We start from the raw sequence: 18,082 nt of genomic DNA on the forward strand, positions 1-18,082 counted from the left end.
AATGTTATCGGGAAGATATTTATATCAATAGTAGCTATTCTGGAGGAGGGAGTCTGCAGCGGAGATAGAAATTTTGTCCTGACAGCGGGACAGGTCTCGATGCCCTCGAAGATGAAAAGCCATCGGGGCGTCAGGAGATCATCGGAACGGATTTTGAACTAATCTCCAACTTGACCTTTGATAGTTTTAGTGTCAGATTAAAATCCCAAAAAAGCGTTTGGTTTCCAAGCATGTAAACACCCTCGGCACATCCCGAAATCGGCTCGAAGATACTACTGTACAGTCTGAAGATACTATTAGAGGTAAGTCAAGGCTCTGCCAGCTTTCTATCAACAATGGAGTTGCGCCCAGTTTGCGCTTCTCAACTATGTCTGCGAATTGTTGTGAAGGTCTAACAATAAGAACCGCGCTGGGAGCTGATAAGAATTCACTCACACGATGACATGATAAACCCTCATTTCTAATCGCATTTTTTTTTATATCGACAGCCAAATCCTCGATTCATAAAAAAACAAGAAAAATAAAATGGTGCGCTTTTGTCGAAAGCCGCCGCTTAGACACATCGACCGACAGAGCCCAGTCGGAGGTCTCGTATTTATCCCTCACTCTAAGATAACTAAAGAGATTTAAAAAATACTTTTTTAGACGTCAGTCATGGTAATCGACGTCGACGTCGCGATTGTCGCCGGATCCTCAGATGGGGAGATCAACAACAAGAACAAGAGGATAGAGCATTAATTGCAGCACAGAGTACTGGCATGCGGTTGCGCTCAGGCCAAATCAAACCCGTATATATTGAACAAGTAAAAAGGTAAGTGCGCTAAAGTCTTCTGGTTATTAATACTGTTGGGTAGGGAAAAATCGTCACTGAAAAGGAAGATGAAATCTCATGTCACTCAGACAATCCCTTACCGAATCCAACACATACAAGACCAGCATCCTGTCAGCATCGAAGTCCAGCGTGCCAATTCCTGGAGCAAAGACGACAAATCTATAAATATTTACATAACGGTAAGTTGTTCTTTCTACAAACGATTTTTTAATGTTCGACTAGGACGACGGGCTGACCCTTCATCGCCGTCCAGTAAGTCAGTCGACAGACTCAATAAGAGGCGCAGTCGGTTATACCTGCGGCGTTCACCTCTGGGAGGTTACTTGGCTGGCAACTCAGCGAGGAACGCACGCTTGTGTTGGCGTCGCTACAAAATCTGCCCCACTCCGCGCTGCTGGTTATCAAGCCCTGGTTGGCGGAAACGACGAATCCTGGGGCTGGGATCTAGGACGGTAATATTTTTCCAACTGTTTGTTCCTTCTACAGTTTCATTCAGAAATATACTGCTGCACAATGACCAGCAGCGCACCCCCGTTGGCCTCATTTCAAGTCCCAACGTCAACAACAACTACCATTCATACCCAAAGATAGACGAATCCGTAAGTTTTTTTTTAATTAGCATTGAGACTCAATTATTGAGTAATATATCCGTCTTCAGGAATTGACTTACACCGTACCCGATTCGTTCTACATGGCTCTGGATATGGATGCTGGTAAATTAGGATTCATTGCTGATGGTCAGTGGCTCGGCTGGGCCTTCGAAGGACTTTCCGGAAGGGAGATCTTCCCGACCGTCTCGTGCGTTTGGGGACACTGCGAAGTGACTCTCAAGTATATAAATTATTCCCGCGCTCCACTTACTCTCAAGGTAGCTTTTCCTTTCGAAACAGAAATGTTTAAACTATATTATAGGAGCTCGCTCGACGAAGTGTCCGTCTTTCACTACCATCCACTGAGAATTCAGTCGTCTCCAAACTTGTAGTTCCGCGCAGCCTCCACCGTTACCTGCAAAACGATGGCCTCAAGCAAAGTAAAAACCGCCCGCCGAAGCAGTGTGCCAAACGGCCACGGCTCGAGGAGGACGCTCCCTCCTCTCCGGTGCTTTATCGCTTGTCACCTTACAGCGAAACGGGCTTCAGTCGAATTGACCACAATGCCGGACAGTTCAGCCAATAGCTACGTGTCAGTTCCCCTAGAAAATCATCTACCGGGTGGCATGATTTTTACCTTGTTGAGTTCATTCCTCGCCTTCTGTACTCTATTTGTCGTCTTTATGGCAAGTATTTTGCCCATTTTCTTATTTTTCTTTTTTCTCATTAATTTTACTTTCCCGATCTCTTCAGCTTGTGGTCATCCCTTAGAAAATTGTAACTAACTGTGTTTTACCTTCCGAAAGAATTATATTCCTACGACCTTACTATAAACCTCCGCTCGATCAACATTCAATGACCAACTTAATTCCATAAGCTAAGATTCCTATTGTATAAATTTCTTTGTATTTGTCTTCCTCGTAGTCCCTAAATTCAATTTGGGGCGTATTTAATTCTTGGTTTAACTCTCTCGATTTTACATAACTATGAATTCGGAAAAAGAAATCAAAAAATGGGATAAACCAAGGCATCGAAGATTTTCGAGACCCTTGGGGAAATAAACATCATCGAGAATTGTAAATTCTTGTCTTATTGGTTGCAGGAGACTCGTTACAATAGTATTTTTATAAATAAATATTCAATCGCAGTTCTTTTTTTACGTAGGCTTCTTTAGAATGAGTGACTCTGACTCTGAATACCCAGTTCCATGCAAGGATAGGATGCAAAGGATAGGGAGTGCACTTACTTACCTAGAAAAAGCAAAGATCAGTGGGCATCCTGACGAAAGAAAGCAAAGGTTAGCTCGAGAGACGCAAGACTTGTCGAGTTCGAGAGTTGGTGTCGTGCGCGCGATATAAGCATTTCAAATAAAGTCGAGTTCTCGAGTCAGTGTATCGCAGGCCACGGCCTTTTGGCCAAAGAGGATATCGAGGATGAAGAAGAGCTTGTTAGTCGAGGTCTTTAATGAGCACGAGTGTTTAAAATCTTCAGTTAGTGTAAAATATGTTGCCGACCTCAGTTCACAGAATTGGAAAAAACTCAGTCCTATGTAAGTCGGATCTTCTTGCGGACGCGTTCAAACGCTTTCTCGACGTAGAAAAGCATAACTGGGTGTCCCTTACTCTCTCGATTATGGCGGAACAATGCGCTGCAAACTCCGACTTCAAGGGTTATTTAAATTGGTTGCCGAAGAAGTCAGAAACTCTTCCTCATTACTGGGGCAAAAGAAATGAGAATGCATTGGACTTGCTCGGCCTAAAGGAGCAAATTGACGATGATAACGAACGGCTTGAAAATGACTGGTTATTGGCTAAAAAAGGTTGGTTTTCGTGGAGTCGCAAAGTTCTACTCTTAGAATTTCAGTTGTGGAAAAGCTTCCAGAACGATTTGGAAACAAGAGCATTGACGTACTAAAAGAAGAATTCAAACAGTACTCTCTAGTTGTGATGAGCTATTCTTTTGAAGAAGTAAAAGAACAAGAGGAAGATTTGTTTTGCGAGAAAGAAGAGACAGAAGAACACAAATTCCGAATGATGATGCCTGTTGGCGATCTGCTCAACCATACAGCAGATAATAATGCGAGAATCGAGATAGAGTTAGTCGAACCTTTTTCTTCAAATTCGTGAGCTTTTTAGTGACGACACTGGTGACCACACAATAAATGCAACGAAAAAAATTAAATCAGGAGAAGAGATTTTCAACACTTTTGGAAATATGTCGAACAGTAGGCTGCTTCACATGTATGGCTTTGCCGAAGAGGCAAATGACGCGGATGATGCTTACTTATCGCCAGAATCGATCGAAAGCGGCATTTACGAGTACGAATCAAAAATTCCAGCAATAAAAGCAAAGATCAAGCTATTACAGAACCACGGGTTTATGGATGAAGGTAAAAGCATGTCTTTACTCTTTCTTCATTATTTTTTATTCAGTTCGTGTATCAAAAGACGAAGAGTTGGTAGAATCATTTCGAGTGCTTTTGGCGATTATCGTTATGGAAAAGCCAGCATTCAACAAGATGGTAAAAGAGTCAAAAAGAAGGCTGTGAATGGAGAAGTTACGGAGCTTGAAATCGAGCTAGGATCCAATAAGCTAGAGGATTTGGATGACTTTGAAAAGCAGATATTCAAAACAATAAATCAGCATCAACGAACGAAGCTTCAGAACTCGGAATTAATGAAACGAGATTCGAACTCACTCTCTGATCTGGAAACATTCATTAAGATTGCGCTCAAAAGCTCCATTTCTGTACTTGATCACTTGGATAAGATTATTGAGAGTTGATTCGTGCTAACGATGGGTTTCCTTTCAGAATGTCATTCTTGAGAGTTGGGCGTGGGTTTCACTCGACATTGAGGCGACGAAATGATATCTTTGAGCGGTACCAAATTGCAGACGGAAGTGTGCTACTGCTGCAGGCGAATAATGAATTAGTGAGAGAGGACTTCTATTCAAAGCTGAGACGCATCAAAGCCGTGTGTACTTTCTTGCCATTTTTTATCACATGGATGGAGCGGCCTGACTACGAGTGGAGCTCCATCTACTACGAGCTACTAGACCAGTACCTAGGACGAGGGCGATTTGTTTTTTTTTAAACCCTGGCTGAGAGGCGCCAATTTGAGATCCCTTCCAAAGAGCACTCTTACAAATCAGACAACATCGAGCAAGTATGGCAGGCGTTGGCAGACAGTGGCATAAACTTTGCAACTTACGCCGTCGTGTTTGGTATTGGCTACTCGAGTTTTAAACGAATAATAGCTGTCAATAATCGCAAATTTGTGAGCAATATTCTTTACAATAATGGACGAAAAACGCTTTTATTCCGAAGTATCACTGTCGATGGCAAAAGAGGGGAGTGGGTCGAGCTTCCTGTTAAGAATTGCATGTTTCATTGTGGCGAGGTGAGTTGCGCACGGAAAAATAGTTTTACCATCTGAACCAGAATAAGAATTTAAAATTACGATTGATTAGTTTAATGCGATCTCGAAAAGATTGCTGCCTCCCGAGAAAATCGCGCTATGTGAAGACATTAACGGGACAAAACACGACTCACAGTACGGATACAGTCACGTGTCTTTCAGATCAACAGATAATGAAAGTGAAGGAAATAAATCCCCTTGGAACTCGGTAAGATTCCCAATTTGTTGCCTTTTTGGGCGAATAGTATTTTAGTTAGACCCTACGAAAAAGTATAAAGACGGTGATCTTATATATTTCGTGCGGAATGGCGCGCTCGCTAATGAAGAATTGTTTAATGAATGTTTCGCTTCTTTTGAATTTTCTGGACAGCCGAGTATTATTTGTCTGCCCGAAACACAATTCCAAGAATAGAACATGTGACAAACAACTCTCAAGTGTACACCCTGTTGAACTCGCTCTAGAGAGAAAAAGATAAAAAGAGAGAGAAATTGAAAGAGCAGCGGCTTGACACTCTTACCACGGTTAAATATTACTTCTTGCTAAAGATGATCTGCTCTCGATATTGACCCTGTTTATTTGCTAATTATGAAATAGGGATCTGATTTTAGAGAAAGAGAATAATTAAGCTCTATTTATTTGACGCGCCGGTAGAAGTCACACATTCCGCGTGACTTTCAAAGCGCAAACCTGGGCTCGGCAACCTGAGTACAGGGTCAGGGTCAGGGTCAGGGTTAAAAATTTTTTCTTGATATTTACTCAGGAACTCAGGTCAGGGTTTCTCACTCAGTCAGGTACTCAGGGTACTCAGTCAGGCCTGCTCAGACTCAGGAACTCAGGTCAGGGTCAGGTGCCTGACTCAGGCCAAAACTCAGGGTTTTTCCACACATCAAAATTTTAACAATTTTATTTTTCGCAGATAACATATAACTTTTAATCACAAAATCGCCCATAATACGGAAAATCAAGTGACAGTTGTATTTTGACCCCCTTGACGTTGCAAATTGACCCTTTTTTGTGTTTTTTTTCGCTTACTCAGGCCCTGTGTGAGCAACTCAGGCCTGTCTTTTAACTCAGGTCAGGGTCAGGCTCAGGGTTTTTCTCGGGCCTCGATTTTACTCAGGCACACAGGTCAGGCCCTGTGTACTCAGTACTCAGAGGCCTGACTCAGGGTTTTACTCAGGTCAGATTGCCGAGCCCAGGCGCAAACTGTTCAGAGGCCCCAGTAGAAATCTGTAGAGTGGAGATTTACTATTTTTCTTAAAAAAAACGACCTGTTCAGAGGAAAGACTTTGAGCAGCGCTGAGTAAATAATTGGGCGAAATTTCGAGGTCATTCTGTCTCGTAGATCTCTTCTTGGACAAGTTCCAATATTGCCACACATCATAGATTTTTGTTTTTATGGGTCTTCATAAGGCCAAGTAGAGAAGCGCGCTTATTAATCTTGGTCAACTTCTGGCGCAGATTTTACTTCTTCCTTAGGTAATTAGTTTTCATATTTTTTATAAATTATTTCGAGAAACAAATAGCCAAAATTATATACTAATAATATATAAGAAAGTACCGTTGTTTTTATACTTCTAAAAATAATTAAAATGGGGACCGATTTGAATTTTGAGAGAAGCTCTCTTTTTGGATAGGCGTGATTATTTTTACTAGCATTTGAATTGGAATACGCGCTGTAAGCACAAACATGAAGAGCTTAGAATGTAATTGACGTCGATCCTGAATGCATTAATTACTAATCAATAATTAGTTTATCTTTTCTAGTTGCGTTCGTCATTTTCCCAGTGTTTATTATATATTCTCAGGACTGCCTTATCGAATATCGCGGCTCTTTCACAGCAGCTCCTTTTCACTCACGCCCCTTGCCATTCCTTTTTCTCACAAGTCCACGTTCTCATTCTTCCGAATCGCATAGAAAGCGCCCCTCATCCTCTTTTCTATCTAGAGATCGAAAGAACGGGAGTTCGTGTCTAATGGGAGTCTTCAGTCCTCCCACTGTTGAATCGGTGCGGGCTCGTCGATGGACGGTCTTCATGAACGGTTACTAGATTCTACTAATTTAGTTAGATGAATTACCATAAGAATTTTTCGGGCAAAAAAATTTTTTTTGAGATATTGGTATATTCTGAAAGCCCGTAAAAAGTTATACAGAATCACCAAATTCTAGGGTCAGATGACGTCATTATGACGTCATCGGGCTGATTTGAAAATTTTGTCTTTGGAACGCTTTTTCGAGCCGAAAACGTTTTTTAATTTTATTTTTCTCGACGGATTCGGATTTTCCATGAAAAACTACGTAGGGACCCGGGATCAAACCATTGAATATCAACCATTACCGACCGGTTCAATTTTTGAAACCGGTCGGTTCGAAAAATAAACCTCGGGTCCCTACGTAGTTTTTGATGGCGAACAACATGCCATCAATAGAAAAATCTATTTCCAGCAAAAACAGCCTCAAAAAGCGTTCCAAAGTTTCATGAATTTGGAGCCTTTTCGGACATTTACTCATCATAAATGACGTCATAATGACGTCATTGAGCCCTAGAAATTTGGGAATCGACTAATTTTGACTTGGACTTTCAGAATATACCAATATCTCAAAAAAAATTTTTTTGCCCGAAAAATTCTTATGGTAATTCATCTAAATGCCGTATAGTCAAACTCAACCTAAACTCTTAAATTGTAACCGAAATAAAGCGTTTCAATTGTGGAGAATATGCTTTTTGCAGCTCCCCTGTTTGGCTGGGCGTCACTTCAAAACATGTTGCTGAGTTTCGGATGCGCCGTAAGTACGCTTTATAGTAATATCTGTATTTTATTCCAGTTTGATTTACAAGTACTAAAAGCTTTGTCACTTACGAGTGTGGCCAGTTATTAACACCTCTTTTTCACACGTTTAAAAAACGTTCAAAGTGCCAATCAAGAAATAGCGTGACAGGCCAACTTATCATTCTTTATATTTAGTCCCAACTCTGCATCGAGGATTGTCAATACTTTGATGCAGACAAATGGAAATCCGACTACTTGGCAAAGCAAGATGATGAAGGTCTCGAATACTTTCGTTCGCTGAAGGGCAATGAACAGGACAAACTCTGGAACGAGAATTTGTGCTCTACAAAATACTTCAGCAACTATTCTGTTGATGAGTGGTCCTCGCGAGTCGAAGAAAAGGAATGGGTCATGGGCTGTGCAGCGCAGGCATCTAACATGAACACGTAAGTTTTGTCCTTCGAGTTTCTTTTACTTTTTGATTGAAGTTACTACACAATCGGTACTTCATTCCTTTCTGGTTCAACAATGGTTTACGGTCTCATCATGGACAAATATGGAACACGTCTTTTGCGACTGTGTGGAATGGCCGGGTTTGCCATTTCTTGCATCTTGTTCGTCCTGGTTGAAAGTGATCCTCGAGGTGAGGCGTGTCTTTTTATTTATCCCTCCAGCAATTACTCTAGCTATGGCCTGGCTTATCACTCCTGCTGTGCTTTTGAATGGCATGGGTGGTATTTTATACATCTTCACTGGTTTCCAACTTGCCAACTTTTTCCCTAATGGAAGGTCGACCGTCTGCGCTCTTCTTATCGGATCCTATAATGCTTCAGCTATTGTTTATCCTCTTCTCTTTTTGGCATTCGACAAGGGCATTCTTTCCTTTAGCGGTTGTATGCTTATGCACTTCGCTCTTGCTCTCGCATCGTTCATTGAGGGTTGGGTTGATACCCCCGTCGAGCCTATTCCTGAGCCAGGCTCAGAGAACAAAAACGACGACGACAAAGATGAAGACAAGAAAGAAACAGCTGCTGATGGTATATAATTATTTTGATGTACCACTAATTTCCGCTTCAGACATTCCACCCTTCAAAGACGTCTTGTTTTCCATCCCATGTGCTTTGTCCCTCATTACTATGTGCATCACCGTGTTGCGGCTCTCTGTAAGTAAATCACGGTTCTGTAATCGCGAAATTATGACCATATTTTAGTACTACATTGGTAGTATGACAATCTGGTTTGAGAACGCGGCGAAGATGTCGGACATAACAGATGAGCAAGAAATCAAAAAGATAGTTGACGACAACTCTTCGCTCTTTGGCTACCTCCAACCACTCTGTATTCTCTGGTCTATTCCAATCGGCTACGTTTTGGACCGCAAGTTCGCGCAGTCGAAAGAAAACCCAACACCTATCGCAGACTCACCCAGCAACCGTGACGACGGCATTCCCCTTATCTCCGCGAAGAGCGACAGTGACAAAGCCACAGAATCAAATAACAGTAGCGGCGTTACCTACAAGAGAGTCCAGCAGTTGCGCAACACTCGCGATGCCTATTTTATCACTGTCGGATGCTTACTCGTTTTCGGTTACTTAATCCTTCTCCAGGATAACATTGATATCCAAGTGATTACATTTGTCCTCCACACTGTCATAAGAACACTTATTCATTCGTCAGCCGCTGGTCTCTACGTCCAGGAACAGTTCCGAATTCTTATTGTTGAATTTATGCTGATCGCAAATTTGAACGTCAGTTTATGAACTGAAAAACAGGTTTTCCACATGGCCCACATCGGGAAGTTAACTGGCCTTGGCTCCATTGCCGGAGGAACTTTCTCGTTTATCATGATTCCCTTCGAATCTCTTGTTTTCAACGTACTTAATGGAAACCCATACTATGTAAGCTGACAAACTACATTCTAACTCTATCAAATGTTTAGCTTAACTTGGCCCTGCTCCTCGCATCAATCGCTGGCGGTTTCTTGCCTATCTATCTTCATATTTTTGCCAACAAGACCGAAAGAGATCTCAAGAAAATCGAAGAAGAAAACCGAAACAATAACGAATCTTAATCTTTCTTCGTAACTAGCTTCTTATCTTGCTTTTTTTTGCGGCTCGGTTTGCCACTTGGATGTTTTTCGATGATTCAACTTTTACCCGCTCATAATCATGTCTACCCAAGAGTTTGAGTTTTGTTTTCAACAGTAGACTGTTTATCTATTTAAATAGCAGCAATTCGTCTGCTGAGTTTAATGTAGGTTATGTTCGTTTAGTTGTTTTGTTTGCTTTACATATTATCTAATCATAATTCTGAAACGCCAGAACTGGCAGCTTATCTGAACAGACCTCCCCGTTTCTCTCAGCCACAAGTATTTAAACTGTACAACCCAAATCCTTCATGATCTCTTTTCAAGTTCCATGATTTTTCCAAGTTCCGGTGCGTCCTAAGTTCACTTGGTGTTTAAAGTTTCAAAGTTTTATCATCATCCGCGCTTTCTATACGACCGTTGATTATTCTCTGTAGGCTACAAGAATGAACGAGGGAATGCTACTCTGAAGGCTACAGTCAACGCTCATAATTAATGAGTCCTAAATTTCAGATTTTAGAAACACAGAGTTGTTAGAGCCTTTTTCGTCATATAAAAATGTTAAATTATAACGTATAATTTACAAGAGTTCGCATAATTCGATCCCAACGGGCGTATAGAAACAAGCGGTGCATTGTTTTAGATAGTTGTACCTGAAATAGCCTTCTATCATTAAAATGGCTGTTCAATAATTTAACACATATTTTAAAATCCCGTCTATTGCGCTTTTTATTATCTTCCCTTTTTATGACTGCAATGGCTGATGCAAATGTAGTTCTCGGCCAGCTCTGTTTATCGCGCTGACTGCAAATACAGTTTGTACAAAAATGAACAATGTTGTCCACAGTGATATTCGTACTCCGTCATTGGAAGTAAATTGAATGTTTGAATCTGATTTCCTGACAAAATTGCAAAGCTTAGACTCTAAGCCTTAGAGCAACATAATACCAACAATACACACTTACAGATATAGATTTCAAAAAATGTTTTTTCACCTCACAAGAAGGCTGAAAAATCATGTCGCTCTATTCAGGCTTAGCATAAGCGAAATAAAGCAGGCTTACTTTTGAACTCTTTTCAAACATGCCAATTACCGAACGTTTAAACACTTCTTTTTTATATAATTGGGAGCTTTTAAAAGATTGCTAAAAATGAATGAAATTCAAATATGCGACTGTAAAAATGAGTAGAAATCAGTGAAACTTGTTTTTTTTTGTTGAATTTTAGGTATTTTTTAGTTCTTTACAATTGTATTTCATCGTGTTACTAGTGTCCGTCTCTGTACAGTTGACAAAAGACAAATAGTAAGAAAAAGGAAAGAGGAAAAAGCAGAACAAAATAGAGAGTAGAGTAGGAAGAAGAGGCGAAGGGTTTGAGGTTAGCACAAAGTCTGAAGAATGATTACTATTTAAATAAAGGCATGATACAGCTGCTCTCCAAAGAGCTGTAAACAGTTTGAAGTCGGTTAGGGTTTTGTGTTTGTTGGGTCGAGATTGGTTTCTCATATGAGTCGTATGCTGGAACAGTTAAATACAGTCACTTGTACTAACAGCACTTGCAGGTGACTATGTCGCGCTTTCGTCGTGACTTGTTTTTCTTCCTCACGTCAGAAAGCTTGTCGTCGATTAACTCTGGCGTCGGAAGTTCATCCTTGACGTCTTTATTTTTCGGGGTTTCATTCTCTGCAGCGAGCGCGCCAGGTGTTTCCTCGTTGTCTGACGATGATGGCGACTTTTTGGAGCGGAGTGGCTTCCCGGGAGCGTCTGAAAAGAGTAATTATATGCTGAATAAAAATCTTAAAACCTGGCGCAGCAGACTCGTCCACGACTACAGCGACGACCTCTTGAACGACGGAATCTTCTTCGGGAGCGACTTCTTCTGAAACATCTTTTTGGAGCACTTCTTCAGCAACCTGAACGTCAGCCTCGGATTTCTCCTCAGCCTTAACTTCTTTGAGATTATTTGCTTCCATTTCAGATTTCGAAATTCGCTCTTCGACTTCCTTCACGATTTCACTAGCCAAGTCGGTTTCCTCCATTTCGAGCTTACTCTCGGGAAGAATGACAGTGGGTTCGGACTCAGTGTCGGAAGAAGAAGGGACGTGGGTTTCCGTTGGCACGTCGATCGATTCTTTCACCAAGGGAAGATTTTCGTCAGGTTCCTTTGAATCAGTCGCCGCTTCTGGCTTTTCCGCAGTTACTGTATTTTCGGACCCAGTGGCATCGTCTTCCACTAAATTTATACAGGAATGAGGAACATATTTTCTCGTTACTTACGATTTGGTTCCTCTGCTGGTTTCGGCACTTCTGGAAGAGTTTCTACTGATGTAACTGTTGTATCAGATTCGACAACTAAAATATATAAATAAAGACACTGTTAGATAGTTAAATGCAACCTTTTGCGGTTGGTATTTCCTCATCTGGAACAGAGCTAGAATCTTGCTCCTTCATCGGGGGTGCTTCCGAAGAAGTGACATCAGACATATCAGGTATTTCAGCTGGCGAGTTAGGCTCGATGGGAGATGGAATATTTGCCAAGGAAGTTGAAGTGGTCTCCTGAGTATCGTCATTATCGAGAACAGAAGAGGTAGTTTCTACACTAAGCTTCGTTTCGTCAGAAACAGGGGATAGCGATGCCTCTATTTCCTCTTTTTCTGGTAGAGGCTCCTTTAGTTCTGATTCAGCATCAGATGACATCTTGGTATCTTCCTTGTCTTCAACGACCATTTTCTCCTCTTCAATAGTCTCCGTTGCCTCGACTCTCTCGACTGGTGCAATTTGGTCTGTCTTGTGCTCAGCAGACTTTTCCGGTTCAAGTGGCGCCGCTTCAGGGGAAGAACTTCTCTTTTCAGATGTCTCAAGTGGAGATTCTTCGGGAGAGGTTGCCAAGGCTTCTCCCTCAATCTCAATACTTTCTGGCTCGGCGGGAGACTCGATTGGCGCCTCTTCTTTTGCCTCCACGATATTTGGAGTTGATTCAACAGGATTTTCGTCTTTATGCCCATTAGAAGATGAAGATGATGACCTTGATTTTCTGGTACTGATTGGCAGTACTTCTGAAAGAATGTTAACAGACGTAAGTTTTTGCGCCAGCAGTCATTTTGTAGTTTCTATATTATAAACGGTACTGGTTAAACTGATTCTCAGAAAGTTTTTCTTAGCATTTTCGCATAAATTCAAGGTTTAGTTTTGTAATTAGTCATATCTTTTCATACATATTATTTGTAAAAGTCAAAATATCACCCTCAGTGTATAACTAGTCTGGATTTAATCGTTCCCTAGGGAAGCAATTGAAATTGATGTTTACCTTCAACGGTGGATGAATCGGCGATGTCGGTCTGAATTGAGCTTTTACGTGATGGAATCATTCCAGCAGTGACGAGCTGGATGGAACGTTCATGAAGCGTGACCTTGAATTAAACTTTCTACGAGTGCAACATGCAACTACTCTTCTTTTATCATGCATTACGGAGATTTGGTGGATAAGTGACACTTTAACTCTTTGATATGAGTAAATGTGAGTTGATCAATGAACCCGTATGACGATATAAGATAGTTAGTAAATTTTCGTACGTGCATCGAATTACCTTGTCTGCCACATTGAGCATAGATGGATCGCTCTCGTTTTCATTATCGAGAGTATCATTCGGAGTAATCAAAGAAGCGGCTGTGACTTCTGTCTCCGTTGAAAAGTTTGTTGAAATCACCTCCGCTGGCACAGGTTCTACCTCAGGTACTTTTTCTTGAGATACTTCTTCTTTGGGTTCCTGTGCCTCTGCATCTGTTACGGATTCATTCACCTCGTTTAAATCTTCTTCCACGAGCATTGCTGCGTTTTCTTCAGTAGATTTTTCCTGTATCTCAGCGCTAGAAGATTCTTTTCGCTCATAATTTTCTTCCTCTTGACGATCTATCACACTTTTCTCGGGTGCACTTTCTGTCACTTCCGCGAGAACGTCCGACTCGGTTTCAGATTTCCTCTTTTCTTCACTAATATCGCTCTTCGGCTGTTCTTCTTCATTTTCCGCCGCTGCCTGACTAGCGATACGTGCCAGTTCTTGGATTTTTGTTCCGATGCTCTCCGAAGTCGTTATTTCACTGAGCTCTTCTTCATCGCTTTCACTTGTCGCACCTTCTTTTTTCTCCGGCTTTTCCAATGCAGCGACTTCTTGGACGGCCTGGGTATCTTCAAGAACCTCTACCGGCTCTTCACGATGGATAATTGTCTCTTAAAATTTGAATGAACCCTATGATATGAGTCTGGAAACTGATGTACCTGGAGATTTATTTTCGTTCACTTTATCTTCCTTCGTATCTGAATCTTTCTTCTCCTCCTTATCAACTTTTTCCAAGTCATCTGGCTTTTCAAGTTCAGGTGTTGTTGTCATCTTCTCGGCTTCAGTATCGATGTTGTCCTCGTTGACTTCAACTGACTCTGACGCATCTTTCGTCGGCACTGATTGAATTGTTAATAAATAAAATCAAATTCTTGTCAATTCAAAGATATCGTTAAAAACTACAAGTAAGAAATAAAACTGATAACTTACCAGGCGAAAGTCGAGTTGGCTCTTCATCGACTGTATCCAGCACTTTTTCGCTACGAGTTTCGACAAGCACAACGGCGGCTTCCTGCTCGGTTTCATCCTCTTCATTTGCGAGGGAGAGCAGTTTTGCTAGAGTAGACATTATTTGCCGAATAAGAAATTTAATCAACAACAGAGTATAAAAATATTGGAAACTTACTTGAAGTGCGCGAGTCGTCCTGGCACTGAGCTGCCATGTCGTTCTCTGTTTCAGCGACTGAATGAAAGGAATTAAGAAAGCGAAGATGTCGATAATTTCGCACTGCTGGTGGGAGCATAGTATATCGATAACGCAACAGGCGTCACCCCAAACTGATAAATAGAAGAGGGCCGCTTTCTCACAAATATTTTAAGCAAGACAAATTTCAAACGTGCATTCTAAGGAATTTCGAATATCCCATAATCTCAAAGAAGAAAAGCACTCATTTATCAACCTGAAAAACTAAGAATCTTTCCATTTTCTAAAAATCTCAACATTTCTCTCGTTTCTGCAAAAAGGCAGCGATTTTTCTTTACCTTCGTTTTTTTGTGACCATTTCCTACAGAAAATATTTTCTCTCGCCTTTCTCTCGATGCGTTTAAAATCGACGAAAGTCGGAAATCTGCGGGGGAGGGCTTTGAAGCCGCGATAAATCGAAAAAGAGAATGGGTTAAAATATTAGAGAATTTAAAAAATGATCGGGAGCGGGCGGCGAGTTAGTTATCGCGGCTCCCTGCTGAGAGGGGCTCGCCGGTGATCCGAGGATTTACTTTCAGATTAATGACACGCCCGGGGTCGGTTACCTGTCTCGACTGGCTGAACTCGCTGGCTTGCGTTCATTTCCAAAAAATGATATTCAGGTCATGGCTTTTTTGCTTTTCCGAAAGAAAGTTTGCGCTCTCTTCCTAGGCATATTGATAATGTGCCCCTCAACCCCCGGGGGCACCGCATCGTACCATTTTGCATGTCATTACAATTTTACTCTGAGTCCTGGCCAACCTACTTCCTCCCTGGCAGGGAGTCCCTGCGCTTTTACTATCGTTACGCGCCCCTTCACAGCGTAAACTGATAGTGTCAAGATGACATTCGAAAGCGCCTTGTCATGCTCTCTTAATTTCATTTCCTTCAAATGAGATTTAGTATAACAAATTCGTTTCTTCTTGTATCCGTTTGTTATAAATTATATATCAATTTTGAATTGAAATTAAGAGCAATTCACCTTTGAATTTGTTGTTTTTCTTTATCTCTTGAATTTGAAATATTTAGCGTTGAAATCAGAACAGGTAGATCTTCTTCCAAATCTGCCGATCGGGTCAAGTGAAATGTCCCTTTTGGTGCTTGACCAACCGTGAATTGCTTGTTCATCAAACAAAGCGATTCAGTCATTCCAAAAAGTGAATGTGAATATGAAAATTAAAGCACCAATGCCAATAAATGCATATTTATCTACAACACCACTCGTATGCATGAATCCCCTCCAGAAGCTATTGAGTAAAATAAAACAATAATCAAGGAACTCAAATGTGTGCATTTTTAAAGGTTTTAGTTCTAAACCCATTCCGGAATTTGAAATTAAGGAGAACACAACTACCAGTAATCGGTATTTTCAGGTGAGTGACGAGTCAACGTGAAACGGAGGAGCTCAATTATGGCACGTGGTACGCTAGAGCGGTTCCGCCGGCCAAGAATCATAAATTCAGATGTGCATACCTCGCCAATACCCCCTTTGTGATGTAATCCTGTTCTATTTTGAAAATAAATCACCGGCGCCGAGCTTTCGTAATTATCCTCTAAAGGCACCCGCACAAAGAAATATCTTATCGAATCTAAGCTCCTCTGAGATCCACGTTATGGCAGCCCTCTCCCGTTCTCAGACAAGGCACTGGTTCTCCTAAAGTTTTACTCGCGCCAATTACTGATTCTGACCATAGTAACAAGCTCCGCCTCGAAAAAAAAATATAGACTTTGTGTTGTTCATGCGAAGAGATTTGAAAAGGGAGTCCGAGAAAAAAGTGAAATCATGGAGGAGAATCTCAGTCTTTGAAATGAAAACGAAAGTAATGCGATGAGAACTTTGGATAAATCTTAATAAAATAAACTATTTATGGTATAAAAGCTCTTCAAAAATATAAAAACAACTATTCAAAATACACCCGTTTTGGCATCTTTTACAAACCCTTGTCGTCTTGTAAGAACATCAACTCTCTCGTTATTCAAGCATCAAAAATACCTTCTACTGGGCTGGTCTCTTCTTTGAGTGTTTCTTCATTTCGAGTGGTCTCGTTCTTCATCTGCGCTACAGCAGCGGAAATTGCATCAGCCGCTAATTTCTGCGCCAAGTCAAGTTCTAAACGAAATTTACAAAAATCAATCGAATCGATCACTCCTGTACGCGTAAGAGATTACTTTCATTTGTATTCCGCTTGGATTAAGTCATCTAACTCACTAAACTCATTGCCCTGAACCTAATCAATACGCACTTTGAAAGCACAGTGATGACCCGCTATCAATCGCTTTATAAAATTAAGACCCTCTCTCAGCTGGATTATTATAATCAAGCAAACAGCATTTCAATTATCAAAAAGTCTACCTTCAATAAAAAGCTTGATCTTCTTTATTTAAATAAAAATTACATTTGATTGAACTGAATGTTCTTTCCTTACCAACATCAGTATTGTTCAGTGACTGAGTATCGGCGTGATCGCTCGCTCGTGTTTTGCCAAGTTCATCGTCGTCATCAAGAAAATGTTCCGAGCAAGTAGATGCGGATTTTTCTGTATCCCCTTCTTTCTGAGATAGTTCGCCTGCAGTTTCGGTGACTGATTCCGAAATTTCTCCAGTCTCTTAATTTTTTTTTCAAAAAAACGTTTGGGAAGAGAAATCGTACCTTTTTCTCTAGTTGCCTGTTCGGTAGTTGTATCCATTTCTTCTTCCTGAGTTTCTGTTGATTTGAGTGAGTATTCCTTCATGGGGTCTTGCATTTCCTTTGTCTCTATTCAGGGATTAAGTGCAGTTAATTGGATTGAAGAGCGGTTTCATGTCGAGCTGGGTTGTCTCTGGATTTCTAAATCGAGCTACAAACTCTTCCCAGGCCTGGTTCAAGGACAAACTCGCCCAGCTGACGGCGCCAATGGAATGTGCCGCTCAGTTTACGTGATTTCTGAGGCAAAGGGTTAACTTTTGATATACTCTTCGCCCTTTCTGAAAGGAGCCGGTCTCAATGCCGAGCATAAATCATCGAACTCTAAATCTCAGCTCGAACTCGATTCGTCAGCTTTTTTCGCTGAACGATTTTTCCTTTCTCCAGTCTTTTTTTAACTTTATACTCATGTCTCTATTTTGCCATAAAAAAAAATTAAAAAAAAAATACATTAGAAATAACTTTATAATTGAAAAAAGATAACCCGTCTATACACCGCGATAAACGTCCTCTGCTCATTCTCATATCTCTGATAGAAGAGAAACTGAGATTTCCCTAAATGCAATTTTTAACAACTTTTGGAAGCAATTAAAGCTGCTCACCTGGAGCTGTCGGTAGATGAGAGTGCATTTGAAAACGACCGTGTTTATCCTCCCCGTAGCCTTTTACTTTCGGCAGGAGAAGCATTTCCGCCGCGAAATCTTCGCTCTCTCCGTTGATGCAAAGCTTTCCTCGCCATTTTTGCATCTCGTGGTCCTCACTCTGATCGGAATCGGAGTTGTTCATCCTCATCGCGGCCATGCTCTCTCTAAGTGAGTTAAAACTCTTTGTGATTTCTCTGAACTGTGCTTTAATCACTTCCGCGTCCAAGTCGCTAGTTTTTCCATTTTCGAAGCTCAT

At 41.1% G+C, this 18,082-nt stretch overlaps 7 protein-coding genes across 9 annotated transcripts; 4 read left to right on the forward strand and 3 right to left on the reverse strand.

Annotated features, from left to right (window-relative positions):
- The first annotated feature begins 4 nt into the window (after nt 1–4).
- LOC145707558 (SPRY domain-containing SOCS box protein 1-like) lies at nt 5–2,569 on the forward strand. Its single transcript, XM_081785107.1, has 8 exons — nt 5–143; nt 214–302; nt 646–811; nt 855–1,011; nt 1,055–1,284; nt 1,329–1,431; nt 1,491–1,700; nt 1,745–2,569. The coding sequence occupies exons 1-8, from the start codon at nt 100–102 to the stop codon at nt 2,006–2,008; spliced, it is 1,263 nt and encodes a 420-aa protein (XP_081641233.1). The 5' UTR covers nt 5–99; the 3' UTR covers nt 2,009–2,569.
- Nucleotides 2,570–2,924: 355 nt separating this feature from the next.
- On the forward strand, nt 2,925–4,206 carry LOC145707559 (N-lysine methyltransferase setd6-like). The gene is made up of 4 exons (XM_081785108.1): nt 2,925–3,241; nt 3,286–3,517; nt 3,558–3,811; nt 3,855–4,206. Exons 1-4 carry the CDS (start codon nt 2,926–2,928, stop codon nt 3,968–3,970), a joined length of 918 nt encoding a protein of 305 aa, XP_081641234.1. The 5' UTR covers nt 2,925; the 3' UTR covers nt 3,971–4,206.
- A 31-nt stretch (nt 4,207–4,237) lies between these two features.
- LOC145707864 (uncharacterized) lies at nt 4,238–5,510 on the forward strand. Of its 2 annotated transcripts, XM_081785446.1 has the most exons (4): nt 4,238–4,700; nt 4,751–4,823; nt 4,894–5,049; nt 5,095–5,510. In XM_081785446.1, exons 2-4 carry the CDS (start codon nt 4,806–4,808, stop codon nt 5,251–5,253), a joined length of 333 nt encoding a protein of 110 aa, XP_081641572.1. In that variant the 5' UTR covers nt 4,238–4,700; nt 4,751–4,805; the 3' UTR covers nt 5,254–5,510. The 2 variants fall into 2 exon arrangements, with proteins under 2 accessions (XP_081641572.1, XP_081641573.1); XM_081785447.1 differs by having other exon boundaries at nt 4,238–4,823; nt 5,095–5,505.
- A 1,219-nt stretch (nt 5,511–6,729) lies between these two features.
- On the forward strand, nt 6,730–10,688 carry LOC145707865 (large neutral amino acids transporter small subunit 4-like). Its single transcript, XM_081785448.1, has 9 exons — nt 6,730–6,880; nt 7,543–7,630; nt 7,810–8,060; nt 8,103–8,257; nt 8,301–8,651; nt 8,692–8,777; nt 8,826–9,308; nt 9,384–9,512; nt 9,554–10,688. Exons 1-9 carry the CDS (start codon nt 6,819–6,821, stop codon nt 9,683–9,685), a joined length of 1,737 nt encoding a protein of 578 aa, XP_081641574.1. The 5' UTR covers nt 6,730–6,818; the 3' UTR covers nt 9,686–10,688.
- Nucleotides 10,689–10,928: 240 nt separating this feature from the next.
- Nucleotides 10,929–15,145, reverse strand: LOC145707140 (uncharacterized). 2 transcript variants are annotated; one of them, XM_081784627.1, is made up of 10 exons: nt 15,066–15,145; nt 14,443–14,499; nt 14,247–14,372; nt 13,976–14,155; nt 13,287–13,927; nt 13,007–13,037; nt 12,096–12,755; nt 11,977–12,051; nt 11,504–11,932; nt 10,929–11,463 (listed from the first exon to the last, which is right to left on the reverse strand). In XM_081784627.1, the coding sequence occupies exons 1-10, from the start codon at nt 15,100–15,102 to the stop codon at nt 11,246–11,248; spliced, it is 2,454 nt and encodes an 817-aa protein (XP_081640753.1). In that variant the 5' UTR covers nt 15,103–15,145; the 3' UTR covers nt 10,929–11,245. The 2 variants fall into 2 exon arrangements, with proteins under 2 accessions (XP_081640753.1, XP_081640752.1); XM_081784626.1 differs by having other exon boundaries at nt 13,007–13,109.
- A 1,330-nt stretch (nt 15,146–16,475) lies between these two features.
- Nucleotides 16,476–17,428, reverse strand: LOC145708881 (uncharacterized). Its single transcript, XM_081786580.1, has 4 exons — nt 17,356–17,428; nt 17,150–17,254; nt 16,926–17,105; nt 16,476–16,609 (listed from the first exon to the last, which is right to left on the reverse strand). Exons 2-4 carry the CDS (start codon nt 17,241–17,243, stop codon nt 16,476–16,478), a joined length of 408 nt encoding a protein of 135 aa, XP_081642706.1. The 5' UTR covers nt 17,244–17,254; nt 17,356–17,428.
- A 217-nt stretch (nt 17,429–17,645) lies between these two features.
- Nucleotides 17,646–18,082, reverse strand: LOC145708882 (uncharacterized). Its single transcript, XM_081786581.1, has 2 exons — nt 17,785–18,082; nt 17,646–17,737 (listed from the first exon to the last, which is right to left on the reverse strand). Exons 1-2 carry the CDS (start codon nt 18,080–18,082, stop codon nt 17,646–17,648), a joined length of 390 nt encoding a protein of 129 aa, XP_081642707.1.

Source organism: Oikopleura dioica, chromosome XSR, assembly GCF_907165135.1.
Source record: "Oikopleura dioica chromosome XSR, OKI2018_I68_1.0, whole genome shotgun sequence".
NCBI lineage: Eukaryota > Metazoa > Chordata > Appendicularia > Copelata > Oikopleuridae > Oikopleura > Oikopleura dioica.